Source organism: Enhydra lutris, unplaced genomic scaffold (assembly GCF_002288905.1).
Source record: "Enhydra lutris kenyoni isolate GAN:26980312 unplaced genomic scaffold, ASM228890v2 scaffoldscaffold46, whole genome shotgun sequence".
NCBI classification, from domain to species: Eukaryota; Metazoa; Chordata; class Mammalia; order Carnivora; family Mustelidae; genus Enhydra; species Enhydra lutris.
In genome coordinates this window covers 5,647,269-5,670,409 of record NW_019154130.1, presented here as the reverse complement: position 1 = coordinate 5,670,409, position 23,141 = coordinate 5,647,269, and the positions used below count along the sequence as shown (strand labels likewise).

The 23,141-nt window shown below is 44.5% G+C and overlaps 1 protein-coding gene across 6 annotated transcripts in view; it reads right to left on the bottom strand.

Moving 5' to 3' along the window:
* Window positions 1-23,141, bottom strand: part of LOC111156336 (CAP-Gly domain containing linker protein 1) — a 123,051-nt gene that overhangs the window by 19,323 nt on the left and 80,587 nt on the right. For all 6 annotated transcript variants that reach the window (XM_022517101.1, XM_022517099.1, XM_022517100.1 and 3 more), the window contains 5 exons: window positions 22,752-22,917; window positions 22,439-22,654; window positions 16,497-16,613; window positions 14,361-14,467; window positions 8,819-8,939 (listed from right to left, as the gene is read on the bottom strand). In XM_022517101.1, the coding sequence (XP_022372809.1) occupies window positions 8,819-8,939; window positions 14,361-14,467; window positions 16,497-16,613; window positions 22,439-22,654; window positions 22,752-22,917 (727 nt within the window). The remainder of the gene's footprint in view (window positions 1-8,818; window positions 8,940-14,360; window positions 14,468-16,496; window positions 16,614-22,438; window positions 22,655-22,751; window positions 22,918-23,141) is intronic.

Below are 23,141 nucleotides of genomic sequence, written 5' to 3'. Positions count from 1 at the left end.
GAATCAGTGGGGCGTGCATACTGTCTCCCTAGCTACCAAGGAGTGTGGGCCCCGCCTTTTGGGCGCCAATTCTGACCAAGGTGATACGCTAGTTCAAATAGCTACTATGGGGTGAATTGTAATTCAACTGGCCACCCGTGTGTGACCTAGCATGACTGTGCAGCTTTCTCTGTGTGTTACAATCTTATTGGCCCCTGCGTGTGGCCAGGCCCAACCACACGGCCATTGCTCTATAAAAGTTAGTCTGTGAGGCGGGGAGGGGTTGCCCTCTCTGTAAGAGGCAGCCCCGTATGGTCGGTTTGATTCTCGATGCTTGGCGCGAAATAAAGCTTGGCTTGACCTTCACTTTGTATCAGTCTCGCTCCTTTGATCACGGACCTATTATTGGGGGACCTAACAGCCTCTTCTGCCTGGGCAGAATTACCTCTAGATTTCTGAATTTCATTAATAATCAGTGTCTGCTTTGGTGTCAATGGCTTCGTACCAGTATCCTCCGCCACCGCCACCACCACCAGCCTGGGGGTTCCCTAATTGAGCTTCTGTACAACCCACCATATCCTTCCTGTGTGCAGACTCAGTTTCCTCATGTGGGGGAAATTTCCTTATTGTATCTCATAACATTTTCTTCTGTTACATATGCTGAATTCCTTACTGCAGAGATGCTAATTATCCTAATTAGGATTATCTCTGTCCTCCACAGCTATTATCCTCCCTCTAACTCCTCAGTATCTTTGTTCCCCTCTTTATTAGGACTACTAGCTCAAGCCCTTCCTTCAGATGTTTAGAAATGTTCATTAGGCTCCTTTCTGACTCATTTCACAGTCCCGACATGGTGCTGTTTTGGTCTTCACTCAGTTCCTTAACTTTTCACGTCTTTTGTTCCACTTGTGTCATTTCATCATCTCTTTGAACCCTTGTTTTATTTAAGTCACTTAAGTTTTTATATAACACAAAGCAATATCCCACTTTGGGTAATGCTTTCTCATGGCCTGAATTCCTCATCTCTCTTTGGATTCCTGTGTCCCTTCCTTTTTTTTTTCTTCTTTTGGTGCAAAAGGCATTCAAGGGTTCATCTTACTACGGGCAGCTCTACCTAGACCTTCCATTTGTTCACATGCAATATAAATTTGTTTTCCCCTGATACTCAACCTACTTTATCTGAGACCTTTAATCTTCCCTCTCCAAGGTACGACAGGAAAACCGGGCTCCACTGCCCATTCATCTCTATAGCTGGAGGGCTGGAGGACCAGGCTGGAGGAAGTGCTTTTAAGGGGACATGCACAGTCTATTGGAGGTCTCTTTCCTGGATTTTCCCTTTAGCGCCCCCTCTGAACAAAGGGGATCCTATTGCTACAGGAACATGTCTTCAGGCTTCAGTCTCGGGCAGATACAAAATTGTCTTTTTCACCATCTAGTCTCACCTCCTCTGCTGCCTTCCCTTCCCAGAGAGGGGAATGCAGCCTCACTTATGGCTGGAGGGGGTTACACGACACTATTACAGAGATCGGAATTTTCCTCTCCAAATTAAAAGACAAAACCATGTAAAGAGAAGGCCTTTCTGCCTTTCCCCACTTTGTCCCTCCCCGACTTCCTCCTGGAAAGTTTCACAATCCCTGGAGGTACAAGAGCCCTGGTGACCAAGGCCCACACTAAGGGCAACAGGAGAGCAGAAAGGAAGGGGAGGGTTCCTGAGGACATTCCTGAGAACTCAGCTGGACTGCCCACCTAAGGACTTATTATCATTTGATAGGAACCGCCCCTCCTCTTCCTTTTACTTAAGCCACTCTTTGTTGACTAGCTATGGAAAATGACAACCAGCAGTTCTTCCTGCTGCTGGTAGAATCCTGAGATGGTCAAAGAGAGCTTCTAGCCTCAAAGATTCTTCTGGGACTTTTCTTCCAGGATGACTATTCACCTCTTCAATCTAATTTTCCCTAAACTGGGTTTGGCATAAGGATGAGGAGAAGCAGAGTAAAAATTCTCAGGATTCTGGGGCACCTGTGTGGCTCGGTTGAGTGTTCAACCCTTGATTTTGGCTTAGGTCATGGTCTCAAGGTTGTGGGACTGAGCACCACATCAGGCTCTGGACTGGGCATGAGGCCTGCCTGGGATTCTCTCTCTCCCTCTGCCCCTCCACCCTGTCTCTCTATCTCTCTGCCTCTGTCTCTCTCCCTCCATCCCGCTCTAAAAAAAAAAAAAATTATCCGGATTTTGCTACTCGTTTTCTTTTCTCTCACCACTGGGAACAGTGTCAAAAGAGTCAAACCACAGTCATGTTCCTTCTCTTGGTTGTCAGTTTTAATATTTATAGCATGAGGCCCATTGGCTTTGCTCAATTTTCCTGGAGACATTTTTTTTTTTTAAGATTTTATTTATTTATTTGACAGAGAGAGAGATCACAAGTAGGCAGAGAGATAGGAAGAGAGAGGGGGGAAGCAGGCTCCCCGCCAAGGAGAGAGCCCGATGTCGATCCCAGGATCCTGAGATCATGACCTGAGCCGAAGGCAGAGGCTCAACCCACTGAGCCACCCAGGCGCCCCAGGAGACTTTTTTTTTTTAATAACCAGAAGAGTGTGTTCACTTCATTAGGTACTGAGGAAGAAAGATTCCATGATCAGTTTCACTCAGCCCTACCCGCCCAGAAGTCTCTGAGCCCAGATTAAAATTACAAGGGCTAATGTACACTGTCTTCCAAAATAAACTATGACAAGCAAAAAACTGTGTTGCCTTGGGGCACCCGCAGGCTCAGCTGGGAGAACATGTGACTCTTGATGTTGGGGTCAGGAGTTAAAGAGCCCCATGCTGGGCAGAAGAGTTTACTTAAAAACAGTGTTCCATTTCTCAACAGTCACATCTGCGAATCCAGGCTTGTTTAACATTTGCAGGCAATCATTCATAAGTCAATCTAGATGGTAACCCCAATTTTCCGTAGACTGCGTTTGCTGTACAAGTGTTGATAAAGCACTTATTGAGATCTAATCCCTGTCCAGTTTCTACAAACCAACTGTAACCTCATTTTGCAAATAACTGGGATGGGGGTTGGAGGGAAAAACCAACATTGTGCCCATAGTGACAGCTCGGTGTATCTGCAATCCTTACAAGGAGGAATACACGGGAAATGATGTCTCAGACATTTCAGATGTAACTACTTCAGGTGGCTATTTCTGTAGAAGAACTTATATTGTTACGATTACTTTTAGTATTCTCTATCATAGGAAATACTGCTCTGTATCATTTCCATTAATCTTGAGACAACATGACCCTGCCTCATTTTGCCCTGTATGCTTCCAGTACCCACAGAGGGCACGTGACCCACTCGTTTGGTGATCAGGCTTCTGGCAAGCACAACTCTCTGTGACACTGGAAGGAACTGAAATCATGTAAAAAAAAAAAAAGTAAGAGTAGTCAAGGTTTCTGTATCCTGAGGCCTGGCTTGAAACGGGGTACACATCTAATCACTCGCTCATTCATTTGAACCTGCGCACCATGCACTGTGGTTCCCACCATCTCACAGCCTGTGTGGGGAGAAGCATGAGAAACAGCCACAACACAGTGTCGTGTGTGTGACGGAGAACCGCGGAGACTACTACCTGAACACAGAGCAGGAAGCAGCTAGCCCTGAGCCTGGAGAAGTTCCCCACGTGGGGACAGGGGGGAGAAGAGCTGTCAGAGTGGACATGGGAACGTCAGCTGACCAGGTGTGGCAGGAGAAACATGAGCCAACAGCGTGGAAGGTGTAAAAAGAGGAGAGTCAAGAATGTAGGTGGTGATACCAAATGTTCACAGAGGACGGAAGGGAAGCCACGCACTTGTGCCATCACTAGGTAAGTGATGAGTCAAGCAAGAGTCATTTCAGTAGTGCACTGGTGTGGCAAAAAGCAGACTGCGAGGGACTGGGAAGAAAATGGGAGGTGAAATTAAAGGCAGAAAATATTACTCCTTTGAAAAGTTTGGAAGTAAAGAAAAGAAGATTGGGCTGTAAGTGTGAACAGTATGGCAAGATCTAGAACCACTTTCAAGGCACGCCTGGGTGGCACAGTCAGTGGAGCATCCGACTCTAGGTTTTAGCTCAGGTCAGGTCATGACCCTGGGGCTATGAGACGGAGCCCCACGTGGGGCTCCGTGCCTGGCGGGGAGTCTGCCTGAGATTCTCTCTCCCTCTGCCCCTCCGCCCCGCACCCTCTAAAATAAATAACCTAAAAAAAGAGAGAGAGAGAGAGAGAAAGCCACTTTTAAGAGAATGAGGAGGATTTCCCAACCCACAGAAAATCCAAAGGAGCCAACAGACATCGCGGCCACCGGCAGGCGCGCAGACTTCAGGAGGGACAGTGACAGTCGGAATGGAGAAAAGGAGACCTGAAACACCCAAAGTGGGTGCACAAACGGTATGTGGTACCAGCATCCAACAAATACCATTCAGCCCTGACACCTGCTACAACACCAAGAACCCCGAAAACAGGGCGTTGAGAGAAAGTGCCGGTCACAAAGGGTCACCCGCTCTAGGAATCCACTGATAGGAAACATCCAGAAAAGGCAAAAACCCACAGAGACAACACATAGATTAGCGATTGCCAGGGTTAGGAGGGAGTGATGGGAACTGACTGCTTCAACGGGTAGGGGTTCTCCTTTTGGGGTGATGAAAACGTTCTGGAACTAGACAGACGTGATGACCGCACTGCGTGGGGAACATACCAAATGCCACTGAATCGTACACTGTAAAGTGGCTGAAACAGTAAACTTTGTTACATGTATTTACACGCACATGCGCACGCGCGCACACCCTACAGCAGCATGAAACCAGTCAGGCCATCAGGCAGGAAAGTGAAGGTGAAAGCCAACAGTCAGCATCAATCATATAATTAGGACAATCCTCATAATCGTCATTTATCAAGAAGAGGTAAGTTATGTTAACCACGAAGCTGAACAATATGAAATTGCAAAACAAGCAGTTTCATACAGTTCAATCTAGTATGTTCCTTTTTCAAAGAGAGAGCACTCTGTGACCGTCCATAAAGATTTCTGTCACTGTTGATGCCAGATATAGCAAGCCTCTCACGATCCCAGCTGATCCTGATTTTTGCTCCCCTCCCCCCACAAGGTAAGTACCCCACTTGGGAAAAGCAACTCCCACAATTTCCTTTGGAAAGGACAATGTCTGCTAGGGAGAGCCGACGAGAAAGAATGCACACACGTGGGTTTTGTTTCTGGTTTTACCAGCTCTGTTCCAGAGGAAGAGGAACAGAGGAGTCCTTCCAACTCCAAAATACAATACTTCTTCACCCGGGAGCGCACGATGCCCACCAGTCAGTCAAGGCAAATGAGAATTCCTCCCTAAAAGTGGAAACTAACATCACTCCCTAACTTGGACCAACCAGTCCTGCTCATTATCAGCCCTCCTCATCTCAGAATATCCTACATCTTTTTAAACTGATAAAAAGAGAGTAGGTTCTACAAAATCACCGTCTCAGGAAGGAAGGGATTCTCTTATTTTGATAAATGAGCTCCCATCCAATGGACAAACAGGAAATCAAACAGCCCTCATATTGAAGGAAGTAATCCCAGTGAGATGAAGATTCACAACAGATTCTGGGGTGTCTTGGGCTTTCTAAGCAAAAAAAAAAAAAAAAAAAAAAAAATTGAGGCAAAAAAACCCCAACAAACCAATAAACCGAGAGTACATTTCTTTCTTTCTTTCTTTCTTTTTAATTTAAAGATTTTATTTATTTATTTGTCAGAGAGAGAGAGGGAGAGAGAGCGAGCACAGGCAGATAGAATGGTAGGCAGAGGCAGGGGGAGAAGCAGGCTCCCTGACGAGCAAGGAGCCCGATGTGGGACTCGATCCCAGGATGCTGGGATCATGACCTGAGCCGAAGGCAGCTGCTTAACCAACTGAACCACCCAGGCGTCCCCCGAGAGTACATTTCTATAGCATTGCTTGACCCCCACCTACCACATTCCTAGCTCATAAGTTTTTCTTTCTTTTTTATCCATAACAATAATAATTATGAAATAAGTGGAAGTAAGTTTTAGTCTCTGTATAGGATAGGAGCAGGGTACAGGCCCCCGAGTTAGTCCGAGAGGCGTGCAGGTCTTGGCTCCACTGCCTAGCAGTGTCCTTAACAAACTGGTCGACTTTTGAGCCTCAGCATATCTTCAAAAAACCTTCCTATCTCAGAGGTATGCTGTAATGAGTGTGAAACAGACAAAGCCGCCCCCTCAATAAATGTTCAGTGACTTACGATGCTACTAATAAAAGGAATCAGGATAGAACTCAGGTTCTGGGTCAATATTTAACCCATGCCCTGTCAGCCTCCTCTCCACTGTCTTAAGTTTAGGATGTAATGATCCCGCAGTCAGACAATTCAAATCCTTTCTTTTTTTCTAAAAGCAGGGTTTCCTGCCAAACATGGTGGCTCTGTAGTATATTTCTAAACATAGCTGATCAATAACTCGGCTTGACTACAGTAAATAATGGAGTGAAATTTGTAATTTTATGGAAGTAAGCAGTACTCTAGATTCCTGGAGATTACACAGTAAGTGTGACAGAGCCAGTGAATTAATCAGTCTTCTGTAGACTAAGGCTGCTTCTAAATTATTTTGGATGGGTGAGTCTCTCCACTATTTTTGAAATGAAAAACACAGACATTATGTGTGTGTGTGTGTGTATAAAATATTTATATTTGTATTTATTTATTTCAAGGGAAGAATTACCCTAGTCCTCCTTGGCGATCAATATCCTTGTTAACAAGCTCTACCACTGAAGCCTATTATTGAGTTCATGCCCGTTTATTTCTCCTCAAGTAAAACACAGAACTACGAAGGGCCTAACAATCTGTCCTTTAAAGGGAAGTCACTTTTCTAAGTTGATCTTTGCACACCTACTTGGTAACACCCATCGAAGTCACTGACTTTCAAATCCTTTTCCAAAGGAAGGGAGTTCAAAGGCCAACATGCAAAAGGGAAGAGCATGGGAGGCAGCGAGCCCTGCAAAGCTCTGTCCGAGGAAGCATGATGTCTCCTTCCACCGCTTTCTCGTTCTGAGTGACAGAAGCAAGGAATGTAATCAAGAGCCCAGTTAAGGTCACAACATGAGAGGAAGGGATGCTCTCTCTGTTCCTCCCACATATGGAATCTGCTCTCTCTACCAGACGTGCTCCAGGAGGTCAAGTGAGATGCCCCTCTCAGAGATCCTTCTCCTGCAAGAACTTACAACACCCCGAGAGAGCTACCGTATGTTTAGATGCTCTAGTTTGTGCCAGGAAAAAAAGGACCTCATCTGGTCAAAGGGCTTCTATTTTCATGAACTCCAGTTTCTCATATACTGACCAAAGGAGGGGGCAGTAGCCCCATTTAAGTCAACTTTTCCTGACCTAAATCATTAGATGGCAAACATTTCTTGACACTATTACCTAAACAAGGGTAAGCAGATTACTATCTTCGTGTTCCTTTTACAAGTAGAAATAATGACAGGGCCATCTTCCAGAATTATTGTAAAGATTAAGTGAGCTGATAGCTGTCATTTACTTGTGCTTGTCACATAGTAAGAGCCAGTACATGTGAGCTATTAACACCAAAAGCGTCATCACCATCCTGGAGTCTGGAGAGATGTGACATTTCTTTTGTGAAGAATATTGTGGGAAACTATGATAAAGACTTTAAAGTCTAAAATCAACTCTCCAAAAAGTGCTTTCACCACAAACTGCCCCATGTCAACGGGTACTCCATATAATTACCCCAAATTACTCCATCCTAAGTGAGAATTAATCTTTGCCAAGCATGCTGGGGGGAAAAAACTCTCTTGAAATGTAAACCAAGAATTAATGACCACCCAGTAAAATTCTCTTAAAAATCTCATTTTAAGGGGCGCCTGGGTGGCTCAGTGGGTTGAGCCGCTGCCTTCGGCTCGGGTCATGATCTCAGGGTCCTGGGATCGAGCCCCGCATGGGGCTCTCTGCTCAGCAGGGAGCCTGCTTCCCCCCTTTCTCTCTGTCTGCCTCTCTGACTACTTGTGATCTCTCTCTCTCTGTCAAATAAATAAATAAAATATTAAAAAAAAAATCTCATTTTAAGAATCTGCTGAGGCCAGATGTGACGAGCAATTTAGCACTAGGATTCAACTCGGAAAGAATAAAAAGCAGGATATGGCATTCTTTAAAATCAGTTTTGTTTCAGTGTTTAATGAACTTGTCACAAATCTTTGTGATTTAAATACGGAAGCCAATGGGTTGTGGTGAGCTTCTCGCCCATTCTGGGGATAACACACAGCACATAACACATACCAACGCACACAATTGCACATACATACACAGTTCCATTAGGAAATGTTTAAAAAAAATTTTTTTTTTTAAAAGAAAAGCAGAGTTCTATTTAAAAACGGCTGCCAACCCCCACACCAAATCCTTATCCTGGGAATTTGCTTCCTTCAAACCAGTTCTGATGAAAGAAAAAAGGAACCTTAAGAGAAAAGTAATTTTGAAATCCAGGCAATAATAGTAGGGAGAAGAGATCCTTCCTTTCCATTTAAATGCAATGCTATGAGACTGTCTAATAAAGATCGTATTTTCTACTTGCTTGCAAGTTCCCCGTGTTGTTACTGGTCTTTTTTGGTTTTGGGTTTGTTTTTTTTTTAAAGAAAATCTGTCAACTCCCACCCTAAGTCCTACAGCAGCACACTTGAAGGCAAGAAGACACATCACACAGGCAACTTGGAATCCCATTTGGAGCCACACAACCACACCAAGGGACCTCCAAGTGCCCTGTCGATGGCAGCAGGTGGGAGCAGGGCAGAGCTAGGCACCCTCCCCCCAGGCTCACTGACCTTCTGATGACCTGTGACTTCGTCCCTGCTTCTCCCCAGCTCCTCAGCAAGTTTCACGTTCTCTTCTTGCAATGCCGAAAGCTGCTGGGACTTCTGAGCTGCTGCCTGCTTGAGGGTTTCTCTGCAAGGACAGTGAGTGCAGGGTTACCATAGAAACAAGACAGGCAAGGAAACTGTGGGAGATGACGGGCTTCACAGCACTGAGGAAAATATATCTGGGTCACGTGCCTGATAGGATCTATAAGAACAGGAGGCATCGGTATCTACGTGCAGGAGACGCTAAACGGCTTTAACCCCTTGGGAGGAGGACTGCCTCCCACAATTATTACATTCTTTTTAAACCTAATAAACACCATATCCACCCTCTCTCCACCCACACTCACCCACTTCTATCTAAACACTCCCCGTACAAAAGGCACTGTTACTATAAAATAAACGACAAGCGAAGTGGTCAGTCCTCTTGTCTTTAGGACTATTTCCATTAGAAAATTATGCGAAAACCCACTATGTTGATAAAGTGATTTCCTTTGCTGTCAAGGTACTCTGTTCTGACTGCACAGATCTGTAATCTGTGTTTTGTTTTTTGTTTCTGGCAGAAATAAAAGTCTAATGGTCCCATTTGCCAGTGTCTGTCAGAGTCAAGGGCTAGCGTCAATCTGGAGTGTATTTTTAGGACATCTCTCCAGGTGAAATGCCCAAAGGAAACGTGGTTTTCCAATTACATAACAGGTGTTTCATTTTGATTGTATTCTTTTTTTTTTTTTTAAAGATTTATTTATTTATTTATTTGCAGAGAGAGAGAGATCACAGGCAGGCAGAGAGGCAGGCAGACAGAGAGGAGGAAGCAGGCTCCCTGCCAAGCAGAGAGCCCGATGCGGGGCTCGATCCCAGGACCCTGAGATCATGACCTGAGCCGAAGGCAGCGGCTCAACCCACTGAGCCATCCAGGCGCCCCTTTGATTGTATTCTTTCCACAATGTTACTCTGTAATTAAAAGAAGCAAATAAAAATATAGCCTGCTGACCTGTGTCATAAATATCAGCATATAAAACGTGAACAGGCTAAGCGTATGTGTTAGACATCTTCCCAATATTAAAATTATCCAAAATATACATCTCAAATTCTTATCCTTTACATGTGGATATTGAAAATATTTTGTTTGATCACTGGATTTTAGTTTTCTGTCATAGAAGATTTTAATGCCACTATGAATTTTAAGTCTGTGCTGGCTAAACTCCATTTAGGGAGCTGTCACACATGGCTGAATCCTGAATCAAGTCCTCTGGGTATGAATCCATCTGCTGATGCGGGAACACATCTATTTTTAACTTCAATTGTCTAATGGGTGGCAATGCCTGGCATCTTCAGTTTTTTTGGGTTTTTTTTGAGTTTTAATTCTCCATCCACCTATAATATGCCTACTGGGGTAAGATTTAGGGGAATATATTTACACAAAAACTGTCCTAGCACATTAAATGAGGTCTTTTACAGAGATGCCTACATAGCAAGTGAGGAAAAACAGAAGAGATTTAAGCCTCAGGTCATTCAAAAGCTAGGAGGGTTGGTTTTAATTATGGATACACACACATATACACACACACACACACACAATAGTTAAAGTTTGCCTTCAGCCCAAGTCCATCAACTCTTGACAAATCAATCTGAAGATTGTACTTAAGATGCTTTTTTAAAAATTCCCAGGTGTCACTGCCTTCCTTGGGAGATGTCTGGTTTGGACTCCGCATCTGGGTAGATGGTCAGTGGTAAGTCTGTGATCCTGCTGTCTCTTAAAGAGTTTCATCTTTTTTTTTTTTTTTAAGATTTTATTTATTTATTTGACAGAGATCACAAGTAGGCTGAGAGAAAGAGAGGAGGAAGCAGGCTCTCTGCTGAGCAGAGAGCCCAAGTGGGGCTCGATCCCAGCACTCTGGGATCATGACCCGAGCCGAAGGCCAAGGCCCCAACCCGCTGAGCCACCCAGGCGCCCCAAGAGTTTCATCTTTTAATGGCTGATTATTATTATTATTATTACTATTATTACTAAGTAGGCTCCACACCCAGCATGGAGCCCAACTCAGGACCCTGAGATCTAGACCCGAGCTGAGATCAAAAGTCAGATACCTAACGAACTGAGTCACCCACGTGCCCCTTCATGGCTTTTTAAATCCTTGGTTTCAGGGGCGCCCGGGTGGCTCAGTGGGTTGAGCCTCTGCCTTCGGCTCAGGTCATGATCTCGGGGTCCTGGGATCGAGCCCCGAATCGGGCTCTCTTCTTGGAGGGGAGCCTGCTTCCCCCTCTCTCTCTGCCTGCTGCTCTGCTCTGCTTGTGATCTCTCTCTCTGTCAAATAAATAAATAAAATCTTAAAAAAAATAAAAATAAAATAAAATAAATCCTTGGTTTCTATTAAGAGCCCACAGTAAACTAAAAGAAGAAGTCAAAGAAATTACAAAATTTTCTAAAGTATTGATCTATGAAAGCATTATTTTTTCAACATAAAATCTATACAATGCTTTCATGAACACTTTCTCAATCAATCCTCAAAGCCCAATGAGGCTAATATTATCTACATTTTAAAGATAAGAAAACTGAAGCTTAGGGCAGCAAGAGATTTTCCCCAAATCATAAATCCAATAAGTTGTAGAAGCATGAGAACTGGAGTTAAATCTGGCGATGGACCTCAGCTGTGATTCAAATATAGAAACACCTTTCCATTTTTCTTTAGAGTGTAGCGGGTACATGCATTTCATACAGGAAGAAGGCTCTTATAGCCCAATTTCCAGAAATACTCCAGGGAACCATTCTGAAAATACTTAAGGTATTTCTAACAATTTTTAAAGCTACTTTTCTTTCTACATGACAGAAGACTATCCCAGTTTTAAAACTGGAAGGCAAATACGTATTTTTCACACTGACTTGCAAACATTCTACCTACAAGTCTATTATAAATCAATTAATGGCCATGCTAAATCTATTCTAGACTTATTACTGTGTCAGGTGAGTAATTAAGAACAACAATTAAACTGCTTGTATCATTTTCCCTAAGATTTAAAATTATATACCAGGGGGAAACATCTTCTCTCTCCACCTGAAAATAGGACTTAGCTAACCAAAGCCAAGAATTTTCCTAAAACCAGTCTAATAAATAGCATAGAAGGAACACTTAGCTACAAGCACTGAGTTGCCAGTGCCAAGGGCAATATTCCATAGGAAGTAGTTCCGATTAGAACTCCAGTGTCTACACTGGGGTCCATTTTCCTCCAAGAACTGAAGTCCTGTCAGGTGAGGGGAGACACCAGGAATGTTCTGAAGGTCATGAAGCGCCCCAGATACATGCTGAACCACAGAGAAATCATCAGCTTTGGGCACTGAGGAACTAAGGAGCGGTAAAATGACTGCCTTTTTTTTTTTTTTTTTTTTTTGAGAAGCACCATTCCCATTACATAGTACATTTATTTTAGATGGTCCTTGAAATGTGGCCAAGTCTACCACAGGGAACAATGAGTCACTGGGGGCAGGGGCTCTTCCAACCTACTCCCTGTACCAGCTTCTGAAGCCTGTCACTGGTGTCTCCCACGGCTCTTCCCTCTGGCTAAGGAACCCTGGCCATCGTGTGCCAGGTCACCCACAGAAGACACGACTCCCTCAGGCCCAGTGGGCCAGAGGAAAGGTGGAGAGGCAGAAGCGGCACAGGCTGTCTGCCCAGTGGTCCTGGTTCCCCCTTACTCAGAGATCTGGGGACAGTGGCTCCAGGTGACAGGCCACAGTTAGAGGCAGCAGCAGCAGGGCCCACAGTCTTGCGCTCATGATCCTTTGTGCCCACAGCCAGGAGCCCAGGCTTTTATTATTCACTGGAATCACTCAAAGAAGGGCAGAAAATTTCTCTCTTCACAGAGGTTAAGCCACCCCGTATTAACTGGGGGCGAGTGACAGGACAGTGACACAGTGAGGACGCTGGATGCTTAAACACTAGACCCGCAATGGCCATTACGAGAGACTGCTAAGTAGTACTGCGGGGGAGAGGGGTCTTAGCGATGTCCCAAGGGCTCTCTCGGCTAGGTCCACGCTGACCCTGACCCTCCATTACCTAGTGCGGCCCAGAGAGCTCACAGGTGGGGTTATGGCAGTGGGAGGTTGGTTAGGGAATCTTCTCCTGCTGCTCACATCCTCCCTCACCAGCTGCCTGTGTGACACAAATGAACTCAAGTCAACAATGCTCTGAACACTCCAGTTCAGCCTAACTCCTTTCTGTGTCACGGGCAAAGCCCCGCAGCACGCCCACAGCCACCCTCTCAGAACTGGTGCTGCCATGGTTTCCCATCACGGTGACCTCTATGTGCCTGCGTGCCGTGGCTTCAGAAGGCCAAGAAAACGCAAGCTGAACTTCCTGCCGGTCCTGAGCGCACGTGTAAGCTGAGAAGTCTGTGAATGCGAAGGGAGCTGGCGCGAACTTTCTCAGCACCGTCTGGAGAAATACTAAGACTGAGGTCCCGAAGTGCCGAATCACTACACTGTGCACCTCGAGCCAACGCAACACTGTGTGTTAACTGGAATTTCAATAAAAATTAAAAACAAAATACAAAGACCAAGGAAGGGATCAATCACACTCCCTGAGTCACTCGGAAGAGGGATTTTACGATCTCTCCGAAGAACCCGACGTGTCCTAGGTTCAGTCTGAGTTTGAGCAACAACTCGCCTTGAGGATGGAGGCTTGGACGTGGTGCTACTGTCTGACTGATCTCATGTCTCTGTCTGCTCAGAACAGGAAGCAAATAATTTAAGCCCTGGAAGGGTGGGGGCCGTGTAAATCCGTCTCTGTGTCCTTCCCAGCTTGGAAGACACAAACGTTCACCACATTAACTGGCTTTAAATTTTTAGGTTTACACAGCTAGTTTATGGTGTAGCTCTCAGAACAGAAGAGCAAAATGAATTCTACACTGAACTATCATTTCAAATGCCTGATAAACACCAACGATTATGACAATTGGACTTGAATGGCCGGGACTTGGAGCTGGTGTTGACAGAGGAAACACGGTCAGCCTGTCTGCCTGAAATCAAGGGAGCAGATTGAGGGATAAACCTTGAGTAGAAAGATTCTTCCACAATTCTCTCACCTGATTCCCATGCAAGAAGGTTTGCTTATTCTTAAAATCAAGATTGTTGATAATCTTGAAAGGCAGATGCCTTTTTTCTCCCTACAGAAAGGGTTTTGAGAGATTTTTAAAGCACACTGCTTAAAAAAAAAAAAAAAAAAAACTCCAATTCCTCTTGTATTTTCTTCATAAAGTCATATTCGAATGCCACCTGCCCTCACTTACCAGCCAGCACACACTCACTTTGATCCTTTAACCTGGTTACTGCTGTGACTTAGCTACCTTCTAGCTAAACAGTTACAGGGCTACTTTCCAGGCACGCTACCACATTTGGGGGACAGAAAAGGGGCAACTACTTTTTAAGTACTTGTCAAGTTATTTTTTTAAATAGTCTCGTCTTCACTTTTGCAATATTAAGTCCCCCGGTTTCTCTCAAAGGAAATGAACTTACATTTCTTTCCTGAACTCTTCCATTTTTTGGTTCTCTACTGTCAGAAGTTCTTTTGACTTGTTCAGCTCTTCCACATTTTTCAAGTTGTTTTCTTTAAGTGTATCCAACTTAAAGACCAAGAAAAAAAAACTTGATGAAATTATTTCATTTCCCAGTAACATGACTGGATAGACAAATTATTCATGCAAATGTGCACTAAAAAGACAGGTGATATTAGTCACTTGCAAAAAAAAAAAAAAAAAAGAAAGAAAGAAAAGCCACCGGGTAAGGAGATGACAAATGACCATGACATTATAAACTGCAAGCCTCCCCCTTACATTTAGTCAGACATTCCCCGTACACCCGGCCAAAATGTCAAACTAAATTGCTACATGAATTACAACCAAAGTTTACTTTCATTTTGTGTACAATTCTCAATATTTACCATTGAACTTGCTATTCAAGTATGACCCCTCTTAAAAAAAAAAAAAAAAAAACAGAAGCCAAGAAATAAATTGCAAAGGCATTACATCAGCAAGGATTATTCTTTGTAATGAAAACAAAAACTCCTTTCCTTCCCTACAGATTAGTAATTTCAGATGTATTTGTCAACCTTAGTACCAAATGTACGGAGTCCTGACTACAACAATCTTCCAAATGAAATTATCTGTAGGTGGGACAATATTTGATTATCCATCTTAACTTTGATCTGACAAGGAAAAGAGCCAGGCAAGTGAGGCTGAAAAGCCTCATATTCATTCGTTCAGCTCCATCATCTGCACATGGGGGAGGCAGCCAGCTTAGGGCCTGGCCCTGGTGGGAACACCAGACACATGATTGGAATGAGTGGGGACGTGACCAGCTATAGGCTCTGACAGGTGACCAGAGTTCTAGGTGCAGAGCCCCGACCAAGGAGAGGGAGCTCGCTCGGGGCCATCCACTGCCCAGGGTGTGCTCCTGGCACCACGGGGGCTTTCTGGGACTTGGGTAATCATCTCCTATGGTCAGAGACACCTTTGCCACGTCACATGCTACCAGTCAGAAGTCCCAGACATTGCCTCGATGGTTTTACCATCACAATATTACTTTTAATGCCCTCTACAATTAATAGAGGAATCTGGAATTCCAGATTCATAGAATAAGAAAAACCAAGTATCACAATGGATCCAAAAAAATTATTCATCTGGTCTTGTATTCTGCTATATAACAAGGACACCAAGAGCTAGGTCATGAAGGCACACAATTCTCCCCGATTCTACCCTTAAAAATTAGATCCATTCCTTAAAATCTTCTCATTTTAGCTTATGTGACTATCATCTGATTTTTTTAATGCTTTCTCTTCTTGTCTTAGGACTATCAGTTCTGAAAATGTACCCCCTTCTTCGTCCAGTTGTATTCGCCCTATAATCATCTCAAAATGTGCATGTCTTTACAGATTTCCATCTTTGACCTTCCATAATGAGAAGGCCTAGCCTCAACACGGCAGCTCCTCAATGTGGCTAGCCCTTTCCTTGCTTTAATAGTCTCACCTGACTATCCCTTTCAAAAGCATAACAATTCGGGCAAATCCATCTACTTAGGATTCACAGGTAACTGCTTCCCGAAGAAAGGAAGGGTTGGTATGAGCTGGGCATGGGGAGGAGGAGGACCAAAAATGGGTCCAGGAAGAATGAGAAATATGCTACTTTGGACAGAATCGAGGTGATCTCCATGCCACAATCTGTCTGAGACCCAGAAGTGGCTGTTTGGAGAGGACACAAAAGGGAACCAGGACTGAGTGATGGCAAGAAAAGGCTTATGTCAAACTCAGGGCTGAGAAGTGGAATTTAGTGGCTCCAGTTGGGAGAGCGCTGAGGAAAAAAATTGTGTGATTTCAGATCAAAGATACAGTCCCATCACTGAAGTTACTATAGAAAACCATGCTATCGGGGTTTCCCCCTCATTATTTTTTTAAAGGTTGACCCTACTAAGTGAGTAATGAAGTCATACACTTTATTTAATATTATCGTGGTTCTGATGTACAAGCAACTCCACTAACATGGATCAAACCTGTATGAGGCCACACTTCAAAAAATAAACAATCCTGAGTTAGTGATCAAACATTCCATGAAGTCGGTAAGCTGTCCTTTGTACAAAAAGCCATTTAAATCTGATTACTTCATTCTGTAGTTTTTCATTTGTTTGCTTGGTATCCTCCAAGGAGGCCAGAGTCTCGCTCTTCTCTTTGGTCATCTGTTCCATTATCTGCATGGCGTCTTCTGCCGTTTGAGCAGCCTGAACACAAGAAAGCATCGTGAGAAAAGAGGACAGCCCTGGGCAAGCCCGTCGGGGACACTCAGGCTGTGGGGCTCAGGCAGCCCTCACTGTCTGTGTGGTGAAGGTTAAGGACCAGTCACCAATCCAATGCTGAGGCAAACAGTCTGAGCCATGAAAGGGGAACCAAGCTACAGACCCTTTCCATGCCGTTCTTCAAACAAGCCAACTGCAATATGATATTTGCATACTTTCAGACCCTTCCAACCCTACATCTTTCCAAGCTCCAAAGTTACACTGACAGTCGTGCTCATCACTCTGACCTGTGTTGGAGAGAAACATTCACTTCTCTGATAATAAACAGTAACATCCTTACGTAGCTGAATTTTCCCTTTGTCGTATTTACTGCTGTATGTCGGCAACACTATTCTCGCTATTTCAGATGTGGGGCTTTTGAAATAACTTGTAATTTAGGTTGGGGATTTCTCAAGTAAAGATAAAAATTATTTGGGCAATTATTAACATAAGGCTCAAGTGTTTAATGAGAAGCATTAAATGGAAAAGCCTGAGAGAGAAGCTGTGGGTAATGAATATAAACATGGTTGTGAATAAAAAAGATCGCATGGATATGGACACAAATCCTTAGCTGATAAGATAAAAATAATTATAAAAATTAAAATTTTTTGTTTATTTCTTATGAGAAAGAAAATATTTTTAGGCACTTGCTTACAACTTCATGCAGTCTTATAAAGCTGATGGGAATTCTGCATTATGCCTTCCCTACCACCAGCCACGGAAAAGTTCACTGGAGTGTTCCAACTGCATTTGGACAGACAAAAGCAAAACAGTTAAAAGCCAAACAGAAGATACTATGTTTTGCTATGTGCCCATTTTACTACCGTTCTTAATCCTTTAAGAACCACAGGTAAGGGCGCCTGGGTGGCTCAGTGGGTTAAGCTTCTGCCTGCGGCTGGGGTCATGATCTCAGGGTCCTGGGATTGAGTCCCGCATTGGGCTCTCTGCTCGGTAGGGGGCCTGCTTCCTCCTCTCTCTCTCTCTCTGCCTACTTGTGATCTCTGTCTGTCAAATAAACAAATCTTAAAAAAAAAAAAAAAAAAAAAAAGAACCACAGGTGACCTTTTCAAGAAAATTTCTCCTTAAATTAAAAAATCTATCCTTTTTATTCACAGTTTATGATTCTTTCCAATGGAGAAAGAGAGCTGCAATTAGAGATTTAGTACAGAACTGCCCCTTCGGGTGGTCAGACAAACAGCTTGAGACACACGCGCAGCTACTTGGGTGGGGTGCATTTCCCTGCTGGCCGCGACGACAAGCTGCCCAGGGCTGCTAGGAAGTTAGTGCACGGGGGTTAGTAGTCCAGGCCTGGTCCCTGACCCTCCCATTTTACCGTAAATGACTGAAGAGTCTCGAGCTCTCTAATTTTAAGAGTGAGCTTGCTCTTGTCTTTCCTCAAAGTACGGTTTTCATTTTGAGATTCTAGGAGGTTGGCTGAGATGTGGCTGTTGGTTTTGGCCAACTGGCTAATCTCTTTCTGAAGGATGAAGTAGCTTTCCGCCAGCTTCTCCTTCTCCTTCAGGTGCTCCTCCTTGGCCAGCATCATGTCTCTCTTCTCGGCCAGCAGGTTCTTGTTGTCCTGCACCACCTTGGCGCGGTCGGCCAGCGTCATCTCGTGCTTGAGCCGGAGGTCGTCCAGGATCTTGGTGAGGTAGCTGTGCAGCTCCTGCAGCTCTAACTTGGACTTGGACAAGGTGCTGAAATCGCTCTTCAGAGTCTCTATGTTGGCAGCAAGCCGAGCTGTTTCTGCACTCAAGAGCTCCTTCTCCTTAATTATCTCCGCCACTTTCTGCTCTGACTTGCTCTTCTCTTGGACGAGCACGAACTTTTCGGACTGCAGCTGTTTAGTACACACTCTTAACTCTTCCAGCTCCTGCTCTAGGAGCGCCATCCGCCCCTGAAGCTTATTGTTTTCATACAGGGACGACTCATTTTCCTGTGCTCTGGCTTCCTGCTCCCGGACAAAGGACTGCTGCATGGCGCGGATCTCCTCGTTCAGCCTCTGACACTCTTCTTGTAGGTTCAGCCCATCCCTCAGCAGGATGTTCTTTTCAGAACAGCACGTCTGAAGCTCGGCATTCAGGCTCTCCTTGGCTTGCAGGGTGCTCGTGTGCTCTTTTTCTAGACTCTTCCTGGCATTCTGGGCCTCTTTCAGCATCAGAGAGAGCTCGTGCTTGGTGGCGGCCAGCTCTTGGTTTTCCCTTTTCCTCTCCTGAAGCTCCTTCTCCAGAGTGTCGAGATTCCCAAGGAGTTTCATCTTCTCGTGCACCATAATTCTTCTGCTGGCGGACTCCTGATCATACTTCCTTCGGAGATCTCCCATGGTTTTCACGGAATTCTCCCTTTCTGCAAGCAAATCTCCATTCTGCATTTCCAGGACAGACTTTTCCTTCAAGAGACTGTCATGCTGCTTTTTGAGCTTGGTAATCTTCTGACAAACCACCTCCTTCTCAGAAGTGAGGAATGCGATCTTCTCGTTCAGGCTCATCTTGACCTGGGCGGCCTCCTCTGAGCACTTCTTCAGTTTTTCAGCAAGGAGCCTGTTTTCACTTAGGAGTTCTTCTTTTTCAGCCGAGAGTTTTCTCTCAGAGGAAGCCAAGGTTTCTTTCTCATGCAGAAGCTGGATGCACTCGGAGTCTGTGATCTCCCGACTGGTCTTGATTTCTTCCAGGAGCTTGGTGAGGCTGCTGTTCGTGGCCTGAAGTTGCCGCATCTCCAGCTCTGCCTTCCTCAGAGCCCGCTGGGCCTCGTCCAGCTGAGTGCGGAGCCCGCTGGCCTCCGTGCTGAGCAGCTGCTTGATCTGGAGGGCGGCCTCTAGGCTGGCACTCAGCTTTTCCTGGTCCTGAAGGAGCACGTCCTTCTCAAACTGCAGATCTTTGCTGCTTTGGAGAAGATTTTCTCTTTCCACTTTTAAGGCGAGGCACATGTTATCAAGACCTGACTGCTTCTCCAAAGCTGACTTTTTCTCAGTGGTGAGATCTTCGATCTCCTGCACCAAGGTTTTCTGATCTTTGACCAGCTCCTCGTAAGAGCTCTGGAGCTTCTGAATAATTTCATCTTTATCTTTGGCCAAGGCAAGGTTTTCAGTAACGAGCTTCTTGATGTGATCCTCCAGGTGATTTTTTTCCTCCTGATCCTTCTTAGATTCCGCGATCAAAGTATCTTTGCTGAGCTGGAGCTGTTCCACAAGCTCCTGCACGCTTGCTCTGGAAGCCCGCAAAGAGTCGTTTTCCATACTGATCTTCAAGAGTTCTTCCTGCGCCGTGTTAATTTCTCCCAGTAACTGCTCTCTCTCAACGGCTAAGGATTCCTTATGGACCTGCTCCTGCCGATAAAGCTTTTCAGCATCTTGCTTTTCTTCTAAGACTTTCTCCTTTTCTAAATGAAGCGTTTTATTGACCGACCACAGTTTCTGTTGATCTTCCTGAAGCAAAGTTATTTTGGCCTCCACCTCTACCAGCTTTGATAAAAGTGAACCTTTTTCTAACTTTAAAGCATTTCCCTCCTGTGCAAGAAGCTGCTTCTCTGATTTCAGACCCCTCAGCTCTTCTGACATTAGTTCAATTTCTTTTTTGGCTGATGTTAACAAATAAGTTAGCGACTACAGAGACAAAGGGTGGAAAGAATGGAAACAAAATGAAATCAAGCAGACAAATGCGAGCCCAAATAACTTAATGTAACCTAAACTGTAAAAGTTTGAAAAAAAAATTTTTTTTTACAATAAATGTCATAGAAACTACCTGGATAACAAGGGGGGGAATAAAACTAGATGAAAAGAGCCCATAAAAGTATAATTAATACAAAGCAGGTTTAGCTTTGCAAAGTGCTGGTCTACCTACTGGTTTATTTTTTCTTTGCAACACTTCTGAAATCATCCCTGAGTGGTACCTAACAAGGCAAAAAGTGTAGTTTGACTTCGACATTGGGGCGTGGGAGTCTTTCCTGCCCTCCCAACTTCCCAGTTATTTCTACTGTAGGAAGAACTCAGGGAAGAATTTTTTAAAAATCCAAACCAGAGAACTACAAAAAGTGAGTGTATTTTAACCAAAAAGGGGAGGGGAAGGATGAGGGAAAATAAACTGTTGCTTTTCAAACTAACCACAAGACCTTGACCTTCTAAAGGACAGTCACTGGCCTGACCAATTTAATCCCAATATTAAGTCTAACTTATTAAAAGTACAGACCAATTTGCTAGGCTTTGGTGAATAAAATAGTTTTTTAAAAAATATATACTGATTTGTATAATAACTTGACCACATTATCTGTCCTAGCGCTGTCCACACCTTCTGCAGTGATGTGTGTGTTCTTTGCACGAATACGGTAGCCGCTAGTGAGCACGTCAAGTGCAGCGAGTGTGACTCAAGGACTCAATCTTTAATTTATTGAGATTTAACAAATTCAAACTCAAATTAATGTGTCCAGCGGCTAGTGCCTTGGACAGCACAGCTACAGATCACTGGCTCTTTAACTCGGAAACACAGCAACTCTGTGGGCTCTCTGAACGTCCTGACATCTTATATAAAAACCTGTTGAGCATATAAATTATCCCCGGGGGAGCGGGGAGAGTACATCTTAAGGTATCATCAGATTCTTAAAATAGTTTGTGAGCCACTATTGTTGACAAACACTGACATCCGCAGGAATCGGATATCGAGACAACTTTGGAAGGGAAACAATCCTAACCAAATGACCCTTGTAAAAAATTAAAAATTAAAAAAAAAATTTATAACACTAGGAAGCAGAACTGAGTCTTCATACAAACTACTGGAATGCTGTGGTTTGGTCAGACTGCCACATTTTAACGGAAACACTAAAAAAGAGGAGTCTGTCCAGATAAAGGGAAGCACAAAGACAAAAGATCTAGAAATTATATCCAGTGTTAAATGGCTCATAAAACTGGAGATGTTTTACAGGGAGAGGACGAAGCCTTGACGGCGGCACGGAGAGGAGAGAAAGTGCATGTATACATACATAGCACGTGTGATATCATGGTCCAGTTTAATTAACGAGTTTTAGGTGGGGTTTGTTTCAAGTCTCATGTATGCTCTTTTACATTTCCTTTTCACTAAACTCCTAGACAAACATTAAAAATAATTAAAGACAAGTATTTACTTTTCTTTGAGCAAGTTCAACGGTGGCAGGAAAAAGTTAAACACGGGTAGGACGGTTGAACTTCATTAAGTGACCAGAGTCAAAAAATATACTGGGTTGCAGAGATGATCCTGACACCGTAAAATGAAACACAACGTATTAAATTCTACTCTATGTAATAACAGGAGTGTGCCTTCCGGGGACGTGGAAAAGCCCTCTCTAGAGCCCGCACTCTAACGTGCTCTACGGGAACCCCGCTTCCCCAGGGCTCACTTGCTTTGCTTGGCCGCAGCCTGTTGCTGTGCCGCAAGATGTCTCTCCTACGCCCAGGGCAAGGTGGCCGTAAGATGGCCAAGATCAGAGGCCACAACGGTCTCCTGCAAGCAGGCAAAGAGAGCTCAGACAACACAAGATTCTCTGGGACAGCTGGGAAGCCCACAGCGCAGGGGTGGGGGGCGATGGCTACACAAGACACTCAGGGGAAAGACCTGGACAGTAGCCACCGCCACCCCTGAGAAGAAGCAGCAGCTGGCAGAAAGCACTGGAAGCCAGGAAAACGTAATCTGCCATCCTGCCATGCGCTCGGAGGTTAGCATCGGTGAAGGTCGGTGCGACCCACCCCATCTGCGGCTGCTTTGTCGTGATGCCACGCAGCAACGTGCTCCTCTCCCAGAACATACTTGGGCTTTGTCGGCTTGCTTTTTCAGTTCTGCCATCTCCTGCATCAAGTCGCTGTTCTCCTTCTGCGCAGCCCTCAGCCTCTCCTCCGTGTCCGACAGCGTCTTCTGCAGGCTCTGCACGACGGCTTCATGCCTCGCCTTTGTCTCACAACTGGCCTCCTCAAACCTGGCCTTCAGATCCTGGCACTGGTTGTGGCTCATTTCCATCTTCTTTTCCTGCAGAAACCCCGAGGGAAGCAGTAAGTCACCCAGCCGTATCTGTACCGCCCTCTCCTCCCTCGCCAGCACTTAGTCTCATATACTCTCTCCTTACCAGATCCACCAGCTTTCTCAGTAGCTCTTTCTTTTCCTCCTCGTGCTTTTTGGCTGCTTCCTGCTGGCTCTGTTCCGCTTGGAGAGTTACCTCCCCAATACTCTTCTGCAGAAAGCTTGCGTTTTCAGTAGCCCTGGTAAGTTTGAGCTGTAATTCTTCTACATTTCTAGAACAAGGTTCAACACAAGGTGTCAGAGTTTTCAAAAGAATGCTTTAAATTCCAGTCATACTTAGAAAGATACTATTCATAATTGTACCAATGATTATAGTTTGTAAGTAATTAACAACATCTGAAATAAACCAAAAAAATGGCCTGACTTGCCCTGAAGACTAATTTTAACAATTGAGACAGTTACAGATACACTACTTAGAGTGACAATTATTGTAATT